The sequence below is a fragment of the Xyrauchen texanus genome, chromosome 24 (assembly GCF_025860055.1).
Source record: "Xyrauchen texanus isolate HMW12.3.18 chromosome 24, RBS_HiC_50CHRs, whole genome shotgun sequence".
In the NCBI taxonomy this organism is placed as follows: Eukaryota; Metazoa; Chordata; class Actinopteri; order Cypriniformes; family Catostomidae; genus Xyrauchen; species Xyrauchen texanus.
The window spans coordinates 28469862-28488856 of NC_068299.1; the positions used below are offsets into that span (position 1 = coordinate 28469862).

Here is an 18995-nt window from a genome sequence, read left to right on the forward strand (position 1 = left end):
GGACAATAATGTTGTATCAAATTAAAGGAATATTTCGGCCCCCATTCACTTCCACTGTAAGTGCTTCACTGGAACCAAGATTTAGACTTTTTCTAAAGAAACGGAGGTGTAAGCCAAAACAAATTTTTGTGGTAATCAATATTATGCCATAAATGCTGTCGATTGAGCTTAACTGGAACTGAACCTGGAATATTCCATTAATAACACTGTTCACCAGTCATTTTATTGCCGAGTCATTTCAATCCCATCCTACTGCCATTGCTCATGGATCCCCACACAGCTGCCATTATTGCTGTTTTAAATAATTAAGTTACTGTGTGCCACCTCTCAAAGCCCAACAGCAGTGCTAACATTTAAGTTACCTAGACACTGCTACGCTTCATATACTAATATTTGACTAGCTTCACTGGCTGACGCATCCTTGAGCCAAATAAAGTTAATGAGAAAGGATTCTGACACTCGTTCAACATCTCACATATAATATATTACACATTGTTGGAAACCAGAGGCACTCACTCTATAGTGTGCATTTTCAAAGGTGTTAGTCTTATGTTCTATCAGTTAATGTTTAATAGCTTATGTGCACATGTACCAAAAATTAGCACATTTTTAACAAATTTTCACATTTTAGTTATGAACAAATTAATAAATTGAAAGCTATACTCACCTACATTTACATCTTGAAAGAAGTACACATATATATATGAATCTGAATATTAGTGGACTGTACAGAATGAGATGGTTCACTGGAATACTTTAAATTGCAGAAATCATAATACTAAATGTGGCGGCTCTGAAACTGTAATTTTCCATTGAAAATAGTGTCCCGTAGGCATTACAAACATGGCCATAGACTGACCTGACTTGCTTTAAAAGGGACTTTGATATTTGATACCATAAAATTAAATAAATTAATAATAAACTTAAAGATATGAATGATTTAAATGTAACTATTTTAAAGATGTTATTTGTTATCCTTATATTTACATTTATTATATATTACTGATTAAAAAACTAATAATGTTAAAACATTTAATATTTAAATGTAATTCTATTAACATAATTAAAAACAATATTAAATTATTAATAATTCATTAAATCTCAACAATAAAAATAATTACATTTCAAAATAATAACAAAATAAAAACAAACTGACACATTATTATATATACTGTGTGTGAATGTATGTATACATTCCTACCAATTGTCCACAGGACAGACATGCTGGTTGTACAAGGCCATAGCATACCTGAATGGACAGAAATGATAGTACATTAGTCACATAATGCCATCAATGCAAACCTGAAGAAAGGATTGAGGAAAATGCACTTGAATTTCATTGCAGTTGCTATTTTAAAAGGAGATATTTGTCTTCCTTAAATTATGCTACCGGTAATTCTACAACATTTATTGTTGCATCTGTACATGTTAATGTTAAACACATTTTTAAACAAAATAGACAAGAACAAGCCAAAAATAAACTCAATATCCTAAAAAACTCTGAATGCAGCCATGAATCTTTCAAAATAAGAAATGTTTCAAATCACAAAAGTCAGAAAACAACAAGAACATTGTAAACCATTTAACATTACTCAAAGATACAGTGTGGGCTCAAAGGTTAGAGGAACTAAAATGTATAGAATACTTCCAATTTCTTTGTTATGGATGACTGTGGGATGAGGCCTATGAACAGAGACAAAGAACTTTCTGCAATATTCGGTAGAAACCTCCAACACGGTGTCTTCTCTGAAATGATGCATTTCCTTTGATGTGGATTTCTGCTTGTAACATAAAACCAAACAACCAGACAGCTCTGGAATGGTAGTCGATAAGACCAGAACATCTTCATCAGATACATGCTGGTATTAAGTGTCACTCTTTACTCACGCTGATGCAACAAGTGCAACAAGCTCCTGATTCAGTCGCACTGACCTTCAGGATGTCAACGAACCCAGGGACAGAGGCGCAAAAAACATTTGGGATAGTTCACCCAAAAATAAAAATTTGCTTATAATTTATTCACCCTCATGCCATTCTAGATGTGTATATGAAACAGATCAATATATATTTTTTTTTATTTAACTATAAATCGTCTAGGTTACGTATGTAACCTCCGTTCCCTGATGGAGGGAACGAGACGTTGTGTCAGAGAAGCGACACTAGGGGTCTCTCTTGCGCGCCGATATTCACCTCTGAACTATGAAAAAAGGCCAATGAGAGTTGGCAACCAGTATTTGCATGTCCCGCCCCCGGACATACGGGTATTTAAGCGGCGCAAATACGGGAGTTCATTCAGGATTTTTCTGAGGAGCCGGAAATGGTCCGGCCACAACAGTGGCTCGGCTCAGCGACGTGGCAGGGGAGACACAACGTCTCGTTCCCTCCATCAGGGAACGGAGGTTACTTGGCTCAGCGGTTAAGGCTCTGGGTTACTGATCAGAAGGTCGTGGGTTCAAGCCCCAACACCACCAAGACACCACTGTTGGGCCCTTGAGCAAGGCCCTTGAACCTATCTGCTCCAGGGGCGCCGTATCATGGCTGACCCTGCACTCTGACCCCAGCTTAGCTGGGATATGTGAAAAATAAATAATTTCACCATGTATATGCAGAAATGTATGTATAATGTGTGACAATTGGTCAAATAAATTAAATTACATACGTAACCTAGACGTTCCCCTTCTGTCGCTCTCTCCACGTTGTGTCAGAGAAGCGACACTAGGGGTCCACTTATAAAAGCGCCACGCGCTGAGCCGTGTACGTGAACTGCTGATACAGGAGCGAGCAGGTATTCTTATGTGCAGGACGACCAACTGTATCAGGCTGCACGTACCCTTCCCCAATGCCCAATTTAAGCCATCAGGATTCCTTATCGTTACCCTGGAGGGGGGAACAAGGTGCTGGCCGCCAACCTGGGAACGGGCCAAGCCTGGCCGGGCCTCTTTTCTCTCTATGTTTCTTGCATAGAGCAACTTAGGCCGGGACCTTTACACGCATTGAGGGAAGGGGGTCTTAGCCCTTATTCAGGACGGAGAAGACCCTGCGGAGGCCACGCCTACCCGAGAGGGGAGGCAAGTTTAAGTGGCAAAACCATCAGAGGCCTGACTTAGGGCCTATGTGGAAAAGTCGGTGCGGTGGTGGATCCAGCCTATAGAGGGGGGAACATACAGCACGGCAACCGAGGCAGCCGTGACTGCCTAAGGGAAGCACGGGAGTCCACTCGCCAGAGGGGACAGAACCGTGGCATTACACACAGGGGGAGTCCAAAGGAGGCCTTACCTGTGGAGCACCTATACCAGTGCAGGGTAGCTTGCGGTACCCGCAGTGGCTTGGGTCGGCGAGTTCCTCCGCTGAACTGCGACCCACAAGGGCTAGGGAGGAATCAACCAGTGTCCCAAACCTGAGATCTCCTGGGAATGAAGGCGCACTGTTTCCCCTGGTTAGGGGGAAGGGTGCTAGATGCAAGCGATTCACCCGGTCAGATCGTGGGCGTGCCACCGAGTTCTACGGGCTCGGTACCTGAGAGAACACGGGATGATACTGACTCAACTCGGAGATTGTAGAATCTCGCCCAGCCCGCTGCTCTACAAATGTCTGCTAGGGCATTGCGCCTAGCCAGTGCCCATGAGGATGCAACACTCCTGGTGGAGTGGGCTCGGACCCGCAAAGGGGGGGGGCACGGCCTGGGTGTGATAAGCCAGGGAAATGGCGTCGACAACCCAGTGGGCGAGTCTCTGCTTGGAGACAGCGTTCCCTTTCTGCTGTCCCCCAAAGCAGACGAAGAGCTGCTCAGAGCATCTAGTGCTCTGTGTGCGGTCCAGGTAGATACGTAAGGCACATACTGGACACAGCAGTGAAAGGGCTGGATCTGCCTCCTCCCGGGGCAGCGCTTGCAGGTTCACTACCTGATCCCTGAAGGGTGTGGTAGGAACCTTGGGCACATAGCCCGGTCGCGGTCTTAGGATCACGAACGTGTCTGCCGGACCGAACTCCAGGCAAGTGTCGCTAACAGAGAACGCATGCAGGTCCCCGACCCTCTTGATGGAAGCGAGCGCGATCAGCAAGGCGGTCTTGAGAGAGAGGGCCCTGAGTCCAACTGAGTCAAGCGGCTCGAAGGGGGGTCTCTGGAGTCCTGTAAGGATGACCGAGAGATCCCAGGAGGGGAACAGGTTAGGCCGGGAGGGAGCTATCCTCCGGGCACCTTTTAGGAACCTGACGATTAAGTCGTGCTTACCAAGAGACTTTCCGTTTACCGTGTTGTGGTGGGCCGCGATAGCAGCGACATACACCTTGAGGGTGGAGGGGGACAGCCTCCTCTCCAGCCTCTCCTGAAGAAACACGAGCACTGACCTAACTGCGCACTTCTGCGGGTCTTCGGCTCGGGAAGAACACCAGTCCGCGAACAGACGCCACTTTAGGGCGTAAAGATGCCTGGTAGAGGAGGCTCTGGCTTGATTGATTATATCTACAACGGCAGATGGTAGACTGGCTAGATCTTCCGCATCCCGTCCAGGGGCCAGACGTGGAGGTTCCAGAGGTCTGGGTGCGGGTGCCAGAGCATTCCCCGTCCCTGAGAAAGAAGGTCCTTCCTCAGGGGAATTCGCCAGGGAGGGGCTGTCGTGAGGAGCGTGAGGTCCGAAAACCAAGTCCGGGTAGGCCAGTAGGGGCTACCAGAGTGACTTGCTCCTCGTCCTCCCTGACCTTGCATAGCACCTGTGCAAGAAGGCTCACTGGGGGAAATGCGTACTTGCGCAGCCCTGTGGGCCAGCTGTGTGCCAGCGCATCTGCCCCGAGGGGAGCCTCTGTCCGGACATACCAGAGCGGGCAGTGGGAGGTTTCTTAGGAGGCAAACAGGTCTACCTGGGCCTTGCCGAACCGGTCCCAAATCAGCTGGACCGACTGGGGGTGGAGTCTCCACTCCGCCGCCGGGCAAGCTTTGTCTTGACAGCGCGTCCGCCATCACATTGAGGTTGCCGGGGATGTGAGTGGCGGGCAGTGACTCCAGTCGCTGCTGACTCCATAGGAGGAGACAACGGGCGAGCTGTGACATGTGGAGGGAGCGTACTCCGCCTTGGCGCTTTATGTAGGCTACGACCGTGGTGCTGTCTGTCCTGACTAAGACGTGTTGGTGCCGAATTAACGGAAGAAAGTTCTGCAGGGCCAGAAAAACAGCCAGCAGCTCTAGGCAGTTGATGTGCCAGCTCAGCGGGCCTCGGTTCCACCAGCCTGCGGCTGCACTCCCGTTGCACACGGCGCCCCAACCCAATTTGGAGGCGTCGGTCGTGACCAGAACGCGTCGGGACACCTGCTGCAAGGGTACTCCAGCCCTTAGAAAGCAAAGGTCTGTCCAGGGTTTGAAGGTCTGGCGGCAGGCAGAGGTAACTTTTACGTTGTGCGTGCCGCAGCGCCATGCTCATCTCGGGACTCGAGTCCGGAGCCAGTGCTGAAGTGGTCTCATATGCATCAACCCCAGTGGCGCGGCCGCTGCGGAGGATGCCATATGCCCCAGGAGCTGTTGGAAACGTTTTAGCGGGACCACGGCGCCTGGCTTGAAGGAAGCGAGGCATTTCAGCACTGACTGAGCACGCTCGTTGGAGAGACGTGCTGTCATTGAGACGGAGTCTAACTCCAGACCAAGAATTGAGATGCTCTGGACCGGGGAGAGCTTGCTCTTTTCCCAGTTGACCTGAAGCCCCAAACGGCTGAGGTGCCTGAGCACCTGGTCTCTGTGTGCGCATAGTAACTCTCGAGAGTGAGCCAGTATGAGCCAGTCGTCGAGGTAATTGAGTATGCGTATGCCGGCTACTCGGAGCGGGGCAAGAGCTGCCTCTGCGACTTTCGTGAAGACGCCAGGGGACAGAGACAGGCCGAAGGGGAGGACTTTGTACTGATACGCCTGACCGTCGAATGCGAACCGTAGGAAGGGTCGATGTCGAGGGCAAATTGAGACGTGGAAGTACGCGTCCTTCAGGTCTACCGCTGCGAACCAATCTAGATGCCGGACGCCAGATAGAATTTGTTTCTGGGTGAGCATTTTGAACGGGAGTATGGACAAGGGCCGATTGAAAACTCGCAGGTCCAAGATCGGTCGTAAGCCGCCACCTTTCTTGGGTACAACAAAGGGCTGTAGAAACCCTTCTTCGTTTCGGTTAGAATAGAAGGGAGGCCATTTCTTCGCGCAGGGAATGGGCATGTTGGCCGTGTACTGCGGAAAAATGTACACCCATGAAGGGGGGCGGAGACCTGGCAAACTGAATTGCGTAACCGAGTCGAATGGTCCGGTGCAGTCAGCGTGACGGGTTGGGCAGTGAAAGCCAAGCCTCTAAACTCCGTGCTAGGGGCACCAAAGGGACGGGTTTTTTGGACGTACCCGGCGGGGCTTCGCAGCGGTGCGGAACAGGTAACGTGGCGTCGGGAGGCAACGTGGCGTCCCGAGGCTCTGGTGCTGAGAATAAACTCAAAGCACTTACCTTGCTCCGCGCACCCGGCAGGGGGCGGGTTCGTGACTGAGGAGGAGGTCTGATGCTGGCGTCCTCTGGACTCGTCTGAACCGGCCGGCCGGGGAACAGTCGTGGGGCTGACGGCGGGGACACTGCCTCCATGGAGCCGGGGCTGTTGAGGCCTTGAAAGCAGAGTGCCGTGAGAACGGCATTTGCGGGCCATATGCCCCAGAGACAAAGGAAATAGCTCTTTTATTGAGAATTTGGGTACCGCAGCCCCCGTTAAGGGGTGCGGCAAATGAAAAAACAAAGGATTCTCCTCCCGGCCCTCCACCGGGGGACGGAGCGGTCTTACCACCTCCGGAGCTAACTTCTTGGACTCTGGGTGCGCTGTCTCAGGAGCGCCTGGGAGCCTTCCGGGTCCTCGTGGGGGTCCGTGAGACAGAGGGCGTGCGCTTCCCGCAGTTTGCTCGACGCTGGGGCTGAGAGCTGGGCCCGGGTTGAGGCGGAGCAGGAGCTTGTCTTCTGGCCGTGGGAGGACGCCCTCGGCGAGCAGACGGGGCATGGGCCGTGGCGGCAGGCTTGCAGCGAGGCATGATGTGAGAGATGGCCTCCGTCTGCTTCTTTACCGTGGAGAACTGCTGGGCAAAGTCCTCGACGGTGTCGCCGAAGAGGCCGGACTGGGAGACAGGGGCGTTGAGGAAGCGAGTCTTGTCGGCTTCACGCATCTCGACCATGTTCAGCCACAGTTGACGTTCCTGGACCAACTAGCGTGGCCATCGCCTGCCCGAGCGCTTGTGCTGTGACCTTCGTCGCTCTCAGGGCGAGGTCGGTCGCTGAGCGCAGTTCCTGCAGCATGTCGGGATCAGGGCCACCCCCGTGCATGTTGCGAAGTGCCTTGGCTTGGTGGACCTGCAGGAGAGCCATGGCATGCAGGGCGGAAGCGGCGCGTCCGGTGGCGCTGTAGGCCTTCGCTGTCAGCGAGGAGGTTGCTCTACAGGTCCGGGAAGGGAGTACGGGGCGACCTCGCCAGGTGGTAGGGGTACCAGGGCATAGATGGATCGCAACCGCCCTATCCACCTGGGGAAATCGCCGCGTACCCGTGGCGCGCTTCGCCGTCGAGGGTGGTGAGGGCGGACGAGCCTGTGGTGGTGTGACGAGTGGAGAGGGGTGCTCTCCACGAAGACGTCAGCTCGTCATGCACTTCCGGGAAAAACGGAACCGGGGGGGGCGAGGCTGTGAGCGGCGCGCAGACCCCAGGAACCAGTCATCCAGCCGTGATGGCTGTGGGGGGGATGGAGGGTTCCAATCCAAGCCCACGCTGTTGGCTGCCCGGGAAAGCATGTCGGACATATGTGCGTCAGCCTCAGCCTGGGTGTGCAAGCCCGAAGGCGGCAGCCCAGGGGATTCCTCTGCATCAGATGCCGTGCCCTCCGATGTCGCGGCGAGCTCATCGGCTTCCATTGCAAGAGGGTCGGCTGACTGGCTGTGAGGCGAGTCGCCGCCGCCTCGAGCACGGACGGGAATCAACGAGCGTGCTGGGGCGCGGGTGGTCCGAGGGGCGTACCGGCGGAGCTGCACCCGCAGCCATCCCCAAATCGCCTCCATCGCCAGCCGCATCGTCCTCAATCCCGTGGGAGGAAGGAGCAATACGGGGGGCGGCTGGAGTGGCTTGCTCACGGTTGTAAGCAAGCCGCGACCGCAACGTTGTCAAGGTCATGTTCTCGCAGTGAGAACATGAACCATCCACAAACGCAGCCTCGGTGTGATCGCTACCCAGACACACGAGACAGCGCCTGTGGCCGTCGGAAGCGGAGAGCACTCTACCACATCCAGAAACAACACAGGGGCGGAAGGGCATCTTTATAAAGACGCATCCTTAAAAGGACGTTCAACGCCGCTGTGTTTTGCTCTTTTAGAGGAAATTACTCTTTTAAATAAAATCACTCTTTTAGGGAAAAAACTCGTGAGAGTTTTTAAATCTGCACTGTCGATGCACCCAGGGGCAGGAATGCACAGCCGTGCAAACAGGAGAAAGCCGCTGTTGTGCGCCGTGGAATCCAACAGTTATGCAGCAGAGGGATGACAGGAACTCGGTGTGTAGTATGCAGCAGTTGCAGACACAACCATCGGCTCCGAAGAAATTTTCTGAATGAATTCCCGTATTTGCGCCGCTTAAATACCCGTATGTCCGGGGGCGGGACATGCAAATACTGGTTGCCAACTCTCATTGGCCTTTTTTCATAGTTCAGAGGTGAATATCGGCGCTCAAGAGAGACCCCTAGTGTCGCTTCTCTGACACAACGTGGAGAGAGCGACAGAAGGGGAACTCCACTTTCAATTTCACTTCCATATTCTTCTTCTTTTGTTCTTTTGGCAATTCATATTCTTCATGCATATTGCCACCAACTGGTGCTGGTCAAAGGTTGAGATTTAAAGTAAAGGACTTCAATATAGATCTGTTTCTCACCCATACATAACATAAAGCTTCCGAAGATATGGATTTAACCACTGGAGTTGTAATGATTACTTTTATGCTGCTTTTAAATGATTTTTGAAGATTCAAAGTTCTGTCTACCATTTCACTTTGCACTGTATGGACCTAGATAGCTGAGATAGTCTTCTTTTTTTTTTTTTTATTGGAAGCAAGATTGTAGCATTTACATGCGACAAATACCAAGTACTCATGTTACAGTGAGGGAGATAGGAAGTAGATAGAGGAATAGAGAAGAGACAAGAAGATGAGACAAAAAGAAAGAAATTTGTTATGATTATAGGTGTTAAAATGTGTTAATGTGTAGTTTGTCTGTATTTATTAGGTGGGAACTTACTGTAGTTGATGGTTCAGGGTGTGTATGTGTGCGTGTGTGAGCATGTGTGCATGTGTAGGATCATGTATGTGTGTGCAGTTATAAGAATATCTGTATGAAATATCTGTATGAAATATATATATATATATATATATGTATAAAATGAAATCAACCACAGCAACAACAGAAAAAAAAATTATATATAAAACAATAATAATAATCTGATGGACTGCCCCACAACCTCCCCAGAGAGCCTGAGATATTCTTCTAAAAATCTTCATTTGTGTTCTGCAGAAGAAAGAATATCATACATACAGTATCAGGGATGGCATGAGGGTGAGTAAATGATGAGAGAATTTTTGGGTGAACTATCCCTTTAAGCTACAGTAGTTCAGAAGCCTCCCAACATCCCATGCTGGAGACCAGCATTGAAAACACAAAATGCTGGTCTTTTCTGCAGGGTGAGCACTAAACAGATGGTAAACACACCCACAGCACCTACTATCGGATACGATCTCAGCCCATCTTTCATTCATGCTAATCTAACTGTTGACAAACACACACAAACACATTTGCATTTGTCCAGTGTAACTGCAACTGACAGCATGCAGGGTCAGCAATGGGCTAAGCAGCAATTACCTTTGTTTTCATCTCTTATAAATGTGTGTGCGTGTCCCCACAGCGAGACAGACCACCTGAGCTGTATACTACACTTAGCACAATGCTGAGAGAAATTAAATTTGGTAAACAAACATTCTACCATCTGCCCAGTGTTACGAACAACCATGCAGACCGTTACCAGGTCACTCTCAACATCACAGAGATAGAGGAACTTGTAACAGAGCAAATAGTAAAACGTTTATGATACTTGTCATCCCCTTTAACTTTTTTATTTTGAGCATGGCACAACATTGCATATTTCTCTTTTACAATTATTTTTTCAACTTCTATCTGGACTAAATGGCTTCAGATCTTTTTTATTCACTTCAGCTGTATATGTATTATTGTATACTGTATAATGTATATACTGTATATAAAGATACTATTTTTATGTACATTTTTTTGTTCTTTCAAATACAGCTTTTTATTAAAGAGAACAATATAAATGTGTTTTTTTTTTTTGTGAAAATGAAACTTGAGAAACTAGTGAGAGTGATACTTCATAGATCTAAAATGATGATAAAACACATATTTTTAATGACCTTTATGAACCTTCTGGAGACTAATTGCTTTTTTTTGTTCTTTTTTTTAAATCTCTGAGATGGATGGCTGACTCTGTCGATGTCCACACCTCCTCCCTTCAGCATCACAAACTTGGGTCACAAGACCTGCAACAAGACTCGCACAAAGACCTGGTGCTGTGCATTCACAGCAAGCCTGTGTATGTGTGAGAAATTAATGACCTGGAGCTCTGATCAAACCAGACCTGTGATCTGATGGGTAACAGCCAGAGACGCAGACTGCACTATTCCCAAATCTATTTCACAACAACTGAGGACAATGTAACCCTGGTATTATCAGCTTTTAGCTTGCACACTCAAGCAGCCTAAAGCTTTAAAAATATACACCTTAAAGGAACAGTTCACCCAGAAATGAAAATTCTCTCATAATTGACTCACCCTCATTCCAGATGTGGATGAATTTGTTTCTTCTGCAGTACACAAATTATGATTTTTAAAAGACTATTTGAGCTATGTAGGTCCATGCAAGTGAATGGGTGCCAACATTTTCAAGCTCCAAAAAGCACATAAAGGCATCATAAAAGTAATCCATATGACTCCAGTGGTTAAATCCATATCTTCAGAAGCAATATGATAGGTGTGGGTGAGAAACAGATCAACATTTAAGTCATTTTATACAGAATTGTTTACTCCTTGCCCAGTAGGGTGCGATATGCATGAAAAATGTGAATCTCCACAAACACAAGAAGAAGAATCTGAAAGTGAAAGTGGAGATTTACTGAGCAGGAAGGAGAATTTATAGTGAAAACTGACTTACATATTGATCTGTTTCTCACCCAGCCTATTATATCTCTTCTGAACACATTGATTTATCCACTGGAGTCTGGATTACTATATGTGATTTCTGGACCTTCACTTGCATTGTATGTACCAACAGAAATATTCTTCTAAAAATGTTGTTGTGTTCAGCAGATGAAACAAATGTCATGAGGGTGCGTAAATGATGAGAGAATTTTTGGGTGAACTATCCCTTTAAAGCTTTTGTTGTTAATATAAATGGACAGTGTTGTTTGCATAAACAGTATGTTTAACCCTGCACAGAACAGTACATCATTGTGGGATGAGTGAGCAGAGTTATCCTTATTCATAACCTTCCTGGAACAGGAGAAGTTTAGTCCATGTTGTACTGGGAACTTCTTCCAGACCGTCACTACAGGAGTCATGGAAAGAATAAACAAAACATTCCCTCCCTCTCTCCCTCTCTCTCTGGCATAGTAAATTAGAAGTCGCTGATGCTGCTCTCCCTGCATTGGGTTTATGTAACCACCTCAGTCAGTTCACTCTCAAGGCTCTACAGGAGAGGAAGGGGACCTTGAACTCCCTGTCAAAACAGGGAGCCTGCAAGCATTCCATGGGAAGGAAATGAGGACAAGCAAAGAGACGCGTGCACAGCACTGTACCTTATAGCAAATAAAAAGAATAAAAGGTTTTCTGTATCCCCTGGGTCTTTTACCATTGATCACATACTTGGAGCCAAAGTCCCTCATCCCGATTTCCTTATTTATTACACGGAACCATTCATCACAATTTTCTTAGCATTCACATGCTTGATCATGCATGGTGTTCTTCCAGAACATCACAGCTTCTCTCTCCATTGCTGTACCATGACAATGTTGCTAATAATGACCTCGAAGTCCTCAGCATTTTTCAGGCAAGCTAAGATGAGTCAGCTATGGGCAAGTTTGTGGCAGTTTTATGAATAGCTCACCCCCAAGAGACTAGGTATAGGAATATGTAAAAGTAACATTGAAAAAAAATTAATGTTTGCAAGAGAGCTTTGAGATTTCTCAAAATAGATACAAAATAACCTTCTCCAGGGAGAGGGAAATCTTGGTCAAAGCATTCAATAATAAATATTTCAAACTATGCAACATTTATGCAGTCTAAACCGAACAGCGATATCCCTGCTGAAAAGACCAGCTTAACCAGCGTGCAACTCCCATGGTTTATACTGTTTTGTTCTGGTTTTAGCTGTGGACCAGCAGAGCCATGCTGTCACCAGCAAAACGAAAATGAATGTTTCTGGTTCAATACAAGTTCAATACAAGCTCAGTCAACAGCATTTGAAGCATAATGTTGATTACCACAGAAAATATTTTAAACTCATCCCTCGTTTATATAAAATGGGGGGTGAATGTGGCCAATCCATAAACATAAAAACACACACTATTTAAAAAGTATAGCGACAAGAATTAAAAAAACATTATGTAAACAGGATTTTAGTGTGATAAATTATCTATTACACATGATTTTAATCTGACTTGTTGTGTCGTCATGGCAACAAAGTTGTAAAATTGAACATAACTTTCCACTACTAACGTTAGTACACAATTTAATCACACTAAATCATGTTAACACGCATAATGTGTATTTTAAAGTTTATGGACAAGTAACATTCACTTCCATTGCAAGTGCCTTACTGTACCATGTCCATGATTTTTGCTTCTTTTTTATATAAATGAAGTACAAGTTGAAATTATTGTTTGTTGAAATCAATATTATGTCATAAATGCCCAAGTATACATTTAACTGATCATTGTTTTAACTGGTGAAACTGGTCGACCAGTATGAATTTTCATGTAATGCTGGTTTAAGGAAATCTTGCTGGTTGAGCTAGACAAAAAGCCTTGTTGGAAGTCATGCATAGAGTATGTTGTAGACCACTATTCAAAATGCATCATATGCTGGTGACAAATAGGGATAACTGCATAAAAATGCACTGACTGCAACATATTGGCTATATCAAACCATTAAAATAATCTGTGGCATACAGAACTACAAGGCTGTCTTGGCATTTTTAATACCAACTTCTAGACCCATTTAGCTGACATTCACCAAACTGACACATTATATAAACTGACATGTTATATGTTCAATCTAAGACATGTCGCATATGTCCATCTGATGTCCATTGAATGGACATGGTTAAATTGCTGTGAATCTATAAAATGTAAGTAGTCTTAAGTAGTCAGAGTTATGTAATCATAAATCACAGCATCCTTGACACTTCATCCACACTTATTACAATCATAATCATTCCATCTGATATGAAATAAAGATAGACTCACACAACCCATATTCCAGTGATGGTGAGAGCTGGGAGGCTGACAGGTAAGAACATCCACAGAGACATCTCCAGCACAAGATCCTCAGGGACCCTCAAAACATCCACTTCTTTCGCCTTCGCCAGCCTGTCTCTCTTTGCTCATCAATGTGCATTTATACTCTTTGCACGACCCCAAACAGGCTCATCCTATACATATCTGTGAGGAAAATTGAATATGCTTTACAATTAGAAACACACTGATGCCAATGTATGGACTGTTCCTTAAAACTGTAAGATATCCTATTTCAAATTCATCTAGAGTGAATCTTTTTGGTAACCAGGCAGAATGGTTACCAAGTAACCAGTGAAGTGAAGTTGCAGGCTATCTGCAGCTTCGAAGGAATGAAATGTAAGACTTTATAAGGCCAAATAAAAGAAACATTTAAGATCCACTTTCGCAATTAAAAAAAACATTCAATAATTAATCAGCAGTTAAATACAAAACCACTGAGGCTACTTGGATGTCTCTGGACATGTTTTTTAAATGTTATTGTATTGTAATTTTATGTAGCTTAAAGTATGTAGCCTATATTCTGACCCCTCTCTTTAGACACTTGCTTTCCAGCAAGCTGTGATGCACTAAACCAATCCTTTAGCAACGTCACCATTTACATCAAACAAGGAATTAGTGTGCAAAAAGTAAACTTTTATCGGATTACGTTTTTGAAAAATTATATTGAGGGCTCTCATTGACTGCTGTGGCATCAAGCCATAAACAGAGCTGACTGGACTTCGGAGATCATTTCAACTCACATCTTTGCAGCAAAAATGATAGCAAACATGATTACATGTTTGTTATTAACTAATTTCATTATAGTAATTGTATCGCTAAGCGTATGTTTGTATTTATGATGGTTTTGTGTCATACTTTCGTTTAATCATCTAATCTGTCAAATCTAACACAACAATCAGCAGGCTTTCTGCCACCACTTACTGTGCATGCGCTGACATTTTTATTCACAGTAACTCCATGTTTGATATTTAATGGGAATGGAAACAAGGCTGTGAGGGATAGACTTACCATCTGTTCAATGGCATGCACGGTATAAAACTGTAAAAAGCTCCAAGATCCCATATGATTTTCCACAACTCCGTTATATTTTTTTCAAAAACACTTTAAACCACTGTGCAGCTCATGGAAGAGACTGTACGTCTATCCTGCACAGCATCGTTGTCATTCTCATTATAAATAAATAATGGTGCTGAATAAAGTCTGCATTTGCTGAATAACATTTCTATATTTCTTCTTTAACAAATACTTTATCGGGTAGTTAAAGGGTAGATCATTTAAAAATGAAATTTCTGTCATCACTGCTCACCGTTGAGTCTGTATAAATGTTTCCCTGCATGGAACAAAAATAGAGACGTTAAGCAAAATGTTTAGTCTCATTCACTGTCACTGCATCTTTTTTTCATTCAATGAAAGTGAATGGTGACTGAAACTCCCTAATATCTCCTTTTGATATCCACTGAAATAAGAAAGTCATACAGGTTTGCAACACCATGAAGGTAAGTGATGACATTTGAATTTTTGTGTGAAATATCTCAAGTAAAAGTCAAAACTCATCAGTTACCTTAAAAATGTCTGTTTGAAGTTGACAATATATATTGAAATTGTTAACAGATTAAATTATGAAAGGGAACTGTGCTTGTCGGAGCCAATTTTTTGTGTTTAATTATTTTATCATTTAGATGATTTATTTATTTTGAGAATAGTCATTTGGATTTATTAATTGTTTATGTATTTAGCTGTTCTGATTCATTTAGATTTCGGTCAGCTGTGGAAGGAGGAAGAGGTGTGTCTGAAGAGGTCCTTTGGGTCTTAACCTACGGGCGGACAGTAATGAGAGAGGACCGACACAGTCTTCAACCTCATGTTTAGTTTGACAGTCTTTTTTGTTGTTCGTTTTGATTTAAATAAATAATCTAAGGAAACAAGCGACTCAAGCCTTATATTTTGATCATTTAAACATGTGAGTCAGACGTAGAGCCCGGTAACCTGGCACAGCGGTTTTAAATTAAAATGGACAAGACAGTGCTGCATAATTAATTATGATGTATATTGAAAACAGATTATCTACTAAATATTAAATATATATATCATATATTTTCATATTATGTATATTATAATACTTATATAATATAATTATATGATTATTGTGTTTTATGTTATTACAAAAATGTAAGCTACAAAAACGAATTCAGATGGCAGAGAAAATAACTGCATATGTCAGATCTAGAGAGATGGAGATGTGAGATGTAACAGGTGTAACTCTGCAGCTGAGTAGTTCTGTTAGCTTTACAATTATTGTCAAAGCTAATGTAAAATAAGGAATGTTTATGAAGGTTTATACATGTATAACATCGTAAATTCAGTAAAAATGCGCTTACCTGTGCGCGCTCAAACTAAACTCAAATGTCAGCTGCTAAATGATGGAATGAGAGAGAGAGAGAGAGAGAGAGAGAGAGAGAGAGAGAGAGAGAGAGAGAGAGATTAGTTTAACTGTTTTAAGGGTCTCCTCTATTCACGCCCCAAAATGTAAGACCTCAGCAAGTGAAATTTAAGACTTGTAATTTATTTAAGATATTTAAGACTTGTATGGCCTTAAATAAAAATGAATAAATAAATAAAAAAGACTTTTTAAGGTCCCGCGAGTACCCTGATTTGTGAACTAGTCATATATTTACAATAGCGTGTGGACACGGTGTCTCTCACCTTACTCCCTTGGACAGGAGACAGCAGCAGACGCGTCTCTTCCAACTGTGACTGTTCAGAGGCAGGTTACATCAATCTTGTAACCGCTACAGGTTTATCATTCTCCTCAAACGTCCAGCGGAATGTTTCTCTGAGTCGTTTTCCTCTGCTCCGGTCTCGAGCGCTCCGTTCAGAAGATCAGCGCTGTCTCGTGTCCCGCCGTGTGGACTGAATGCGAACTTAAAACAGTCCAGCTGTTCGCACTGCTCCGCCTCCTTCCTCCATGTTTAAGTTTAACACATTAACACACACCTACATACTCATAATCTCCCATTTAAGTGTACTATATAACATAGCACTGTACATTTTGTAAGAAGGGGTAGCGTGAAGAGGTAGTTTGACGTAATGTCAAAACGTGCTTGTTGAAAATTATTTGAATTAAAGGTTCACTCAGTAATTGTTTTAACATGTGGTCTTGGACAATAACACCTAGGGGCATGGATGCAACATCATTCAAAATCAATAGTTTTCAGTTACCAATACCACTGTAGAAATGTACTATTCACAGTCAGCCATGATTCATTTAATTCATAACTGAAGGTGTCCAATATCAGGGTGGTTACTGAGATTGTATGGGTCTTGTCATGTGATCCTAACATGGCAGCCCCCAGGAGGGGACCTTTTCATGTTTAAACAGCTTTTATACGGTTACTGATATGACTGGAGTCTTCATCTTCATCTTACATCTTTTGTTCAATTTCTGAAGGAATAAAACTAGTTTAATGAAGAAAAATGACTGTGTGCACCTTTACGTTGCTGATAATTCATTTGGCTGTTTGTAATTATGTTGGCCAAACATACAGTTTTTATAACTTACAGTTTCTGCAGACTTTTTTATGTTTTTTTCCAAAACTCCCTAAACAAAGACCAACATTACTACCTAACACCTCCTAGAGCTTTCAAGCTTCACCTACCAAAATTGGTACAGACCTTCTGACTTGTCTGGAATAGTGTGCTGTCTTTTCAACTGATCAGACTTTTGGTTGTCTGGCATCTGACTTTCAAAGTGGCCAAAAATCCTATAGATGTAGTACATAATTGACTTATCTACTGTATTTGTCTGTCTGTCAATCTAACCTATTGTTTTGGACCAGTAAAAACCTTTTAAATTCAAGATTTTAAAATGATTTTGTCAAGCCAACATCAATGTTGATCTAGAAAATGTTTCGTTTTTAGTAATCATCTGAGATTGAACACATATATAGTTAGGGGCTGCTCAGACCAAACACATTCCTGCTGCAAAAAACAAAACAAAAAACAAGACGGGTGTCTTGAGAGGCCTTATTTTTAACTCAACACGTCTAAATAATGCGGTGCCCCATCTGCGAAAGATCAACATGATCACACGTGGGTTCGGCATGTAGTTTACAAAAGTTCCAGTACCCTAGGTATGGCCACATTATGCCAAGTCACTGACAAGTGCCATCTCTTAGACATTTTTGCATCAGCTCCAGTGTGTTTACATTCTCCTGTGGTGCAACTTACAGAGTTTTGTGTCAGCAGTTGTTCATACGCCGTAGTGAAACCAGGAAGTAATCGCATTCGCATAATCTGTGACAAATGTGATTCAGATGTTGCATTTTTGCATTTAGTGTAAGGAATGCATATAGGTTAAAATATGCTTTCCTTTTCACTGTATTGCTGCCTATAGAGCTAAAAACTCGCTTTTGGCGCCACTCCGTGAACATTACACCCAAAAAAAATTATTTCATATGTGACGATACGCCCAACAGCATTTACTGCTTTGGCCACTGGGGGAGACTGATTTTATAGCTAAAGAAAAGTCAACCTACTGTTTCAGTTTCACTGTGCGATCAGTCTGGCGAGACACTGAAAAAATAAAACGCAAGCCATGGCACAATGGTCAAAAACATCCATCGAGCTTGTTTACATACAAAATCAATTGAAATACAGAATGGACAATTTCGGTGTGAATGGCCCCTAATTGTGAGGTCCATAAATAAAGGTTTGTTTTATTATCTACAATAAAGAAGAAATATTTAATATTTGGCTCTATTTCTAGGTCACTAATCATTTGTAAGTAATATATATATTGTAACACAGTTGAAGGATGGGCAAGGAGGAGGCGAGAACCGGCTTGTCAACATAAATTATATTTTAATGAGAAACTTAAACTCAAAAACACATAAACAAACACACATGACGGACATGTCCGTAATTCTCTCTCTCTCGAACCATCGTCACCGGCCGCCTTTATCCCTCGCGCGCCTCATCAGGCTGATTGGGGACCGGGCGCGCGATATTCCGACCGGCCCCACCCTCCTCCGCTCCACATATATATATATATTTATAGTGTTAACTCTGTGCAAAAAGTCAGATTTCATTGTTCCACTGAAGCACACACGATGCTATTTGGAACATTTTCAAATCATGCTGTGATAACATGGATCATGACATTTTACACAAATTTGTCTTTACAGCAGTGGGAAAGAAATTCTATTTTTAAATTAAAATTTTCACTCAAAATATTATGCTGATAATATACTTTTTAATGAAAACAATTTTATTAAATTAGAAAATTCTAAATAGATTAAACCAATGGACTACTTTAGACCCAGCTGTTTACTATGATGCTATGATGTTATTAAAGCTATATGTAACTTTTGGCCCAGTTAAAAAATCATG

General features: G+C 43.8%; 1 protein-coding gene across 2 annotated transcripts in view; it reads right to left on the bottom strand.

Moving 5' to 3' along the window:
* Positions 1 to 16501, bottom strand: part of zgc:154058 (Transmembrane protein 150A-like) — a 58074-nt gene extending 41573 nt beyond the window's left edge. The window contains exons 1-4 of one of the 2 annotated variants that reach the window (XM_052090122.1): positions 16311 to 16501; positions 15986 to 16017; positions 13557 to 13751; positions 1202 to 1249 (exon numbers count right to left, since the gene is read on the bottom strand). In XM_052090122.1, the coding sequence (XP_051946082.1) occupies positions 1202 to 1249; positions 13557 to 13621 (113 nt within the window). In that variant the 5' untranslated portion in view covers positions 13622 to 13751; positions 15986 to 16017; positions 16311 to 16501. Of the gene's footprint in view, positions 1 to 1201; positions 1250 to 13556; positions 13752 to 15985; positions 16021 to 16310 lie in introns of both variants that reach the window. The other variant, XM_052090121.1, reaches the window with a different exon arrangement.
* Between the last annotated feature and the right edge of the window lie 2494 nt (positions 16502 to 18995).